Source organism: Carlito syrichta, unplaced genomic scaffold, assembly GCF_000164805.1.
Source record: "Carlito syrichta isolate Samal-C Ts95f unplaced genomic scaffold, Tarsius_syrichta-2.0.1 Scaffold67556, whole genome shotgun sequence".
NCBI lineage: Eukaryota > Metazoa > Chordata > Mammalia > Primates > Tarsiidae > Carlito > Carlito syrichta.
Window position 1 is genome coordinate 31,377 of NW_007011652.1, and position 1,875 is coordinate 33,251.

Here is a 1,875-nt window from a genome sequence, read left to right on the forward strand (position 1 = left end):
GACGGGCAAACCGGTCGGGCGGGCGCCGGCTGGGCCTCCCCGCGGCTGGGCCTGCGCCGGCAGTCCGGCGGGGCCGGCGGCAGGGAGCTGGGGCCGCGGGGCCGCGGGCAGGTATGTCAGGCACGGGCCGGCCGCGAGGTGGGCGGTGGGCAGGCCCCGGCCCTCAGCACCCCCCTTTCCTCTGCCCCTCGGACTTCCGTCCCTGCCCCCAACCAGCATCCTTCCGCCCCTCACGTTGGAAACCCAGCACCCCTCTCGCCTGAGTTTGCTGAGCCTCTTCCCGAATCAGACCCCGCGATTTCACTGCTCCCCCAGGCTTCCCCTCCCTCCACCCCGTCATTCAGTCCCTCCCCCCCAGTGTACCCAGCTCTGAAATTTCAGTCACCCTGTTTCTCGACTGTTCCCCGAGAAACACCAGTTCCATGTCCCTTCCGAGCGCCCCAGCCTCCCCCTCCCCCAGTGGTTCCCACCTTAGCGACCCCTAATGTCACTCAGCCACCACACTGATGGCCCGCGTCCCCAGGCCACGTCTGCTTGGCAGTGTCCTGGCCACTTGGAAAGCCCCAGGAGCTCCCCCTCAGCTACCCCCAACCCCAAATTAGCCCCTGGCCATTCCCCATCCCGCCCCTCACTGTTCTCTGAAGGGCGTCCCCCCAGGTGACCCAGGAACCCAGCATCTCGCCTGCCCAAGCCGCCCTGGGGTGGGGCAGGGACCCCAACCTCAGCTCCCGCGGCTCATGCCCAAGGAGCTGGTGCTGAGCCTGTCCTCTTCCTCCCGCACCAGGAGCAGGCCCCCAGCGTCCAGCCGCCCGGCCACCATGCACAAGCATTACAACGTCCACTTCACTGAGGATGTCCAGGCCCCCACCGAGCACTACTTCTGGGACCCAGAGTTGGGGCACCAAAGAGGTAAGGGTCCTGTTTGAGGGGGTGGGTCTCGTCTGCGCAGTGATGTGTGAGGGAGCCAGAGCAGCTGGAGGAACAGGAGAACCACCATCCTTGGGGGGGACGACCCACCAGCACTCCCCACAGGGGCATCTGCAGAGTGGGGTCGGGGCTGGACCACACGACCTGGGTGGGCCCAAGGCCAGGAGACTGGGCTGGAGACGGAAGCAGGGGAGGCCACCCGGCCTGCCTCTTCCCCTAGTGTGGGAAGAATCCCCCTCCCCAAATTGTCAGGCCTGTGGGGACAGATCCCCCACCTGGGAGGGAAACCTCACACTGAACGTGTCTGAATGAGGCGGGGGCTCAGGGTGGAGAGGGGGCAATTACCTCCCATTACAGCTGATTCAGTCTCCCCAGGGCCCGGGTGGGTGCCCAGGCCTCCCAGGTCAGCACCCTTCCTGCCAGCCTGGCCTGAATCCGGGGACAGGGACCCCCCTCCCTTCCCTGGCCAGTTCCCTCTCTACAGCGCCAACTACGCTCTGGCCTTCTCTTAACCACCAGGCCAGCTCCCAGTGGGTTCCTCTCAGGTTCCCCAACCTGCACCATGAGACCCTCCTCCCCCTAGGGACCCAGGAATGTGGGGTGGCAGTGACTGACCCTCTCCATTGAGGATGCTCAACCTCGGGTGTCTTGGGCGTCTGCCAGCCCCTCCCAGTGGTCTCTCTGACTCCGGGGGGCTTCTGGGGCTCCCAATAAATGCTCCAGTCCCAGGCTCCACCTGAAGACCCCACCTGGCTCCTGCTGGTGCCCCCGGGGATCAGGGACCCAGGCCCAGTCACCCCCCACTTCCTTCCTTCCAGGATGCTGTCATCAGTGGCGCCATGACCCAGCGTTCCCTCGAGTCCATGGGTCCTGTCGGCCGTCCCCCCAGTCATACTGGCAGCTGGCCTACCATAGCCAGCGGGGGGGTGGCAGGGGCCGGCGCCGGGG

At 66.6% G+C, this 1,875-nt stretch overlaps 1 protein-coding gene across 1 annotated transcript in view; it reads left to right on the top strand.

Moving 5' to 3' along the window:
• Positions 1-818: 818 nt before the first annotated feature.
• Positions 819-1,875, top strand: part of NKPD1 (NTPase KAP family P-loop domain containing 1) — an 8,810-nt gene continuing 7,753 nt past the window's right edge. The window contains exons 1-2 of the mRNA XM_021709240.1: positions 819-909; positions 1,746-1,875. The exon at positions 1,746-1,875 is cut by the window's right edge and continues 269 nt beyond it. Coding sequence (XP_021564915.1) covers positions 819-909; positions 1,746-1,875 — 221 coding nt within the window. The remainder of the gene's footprint in view (positions 910-1,745) is intronic.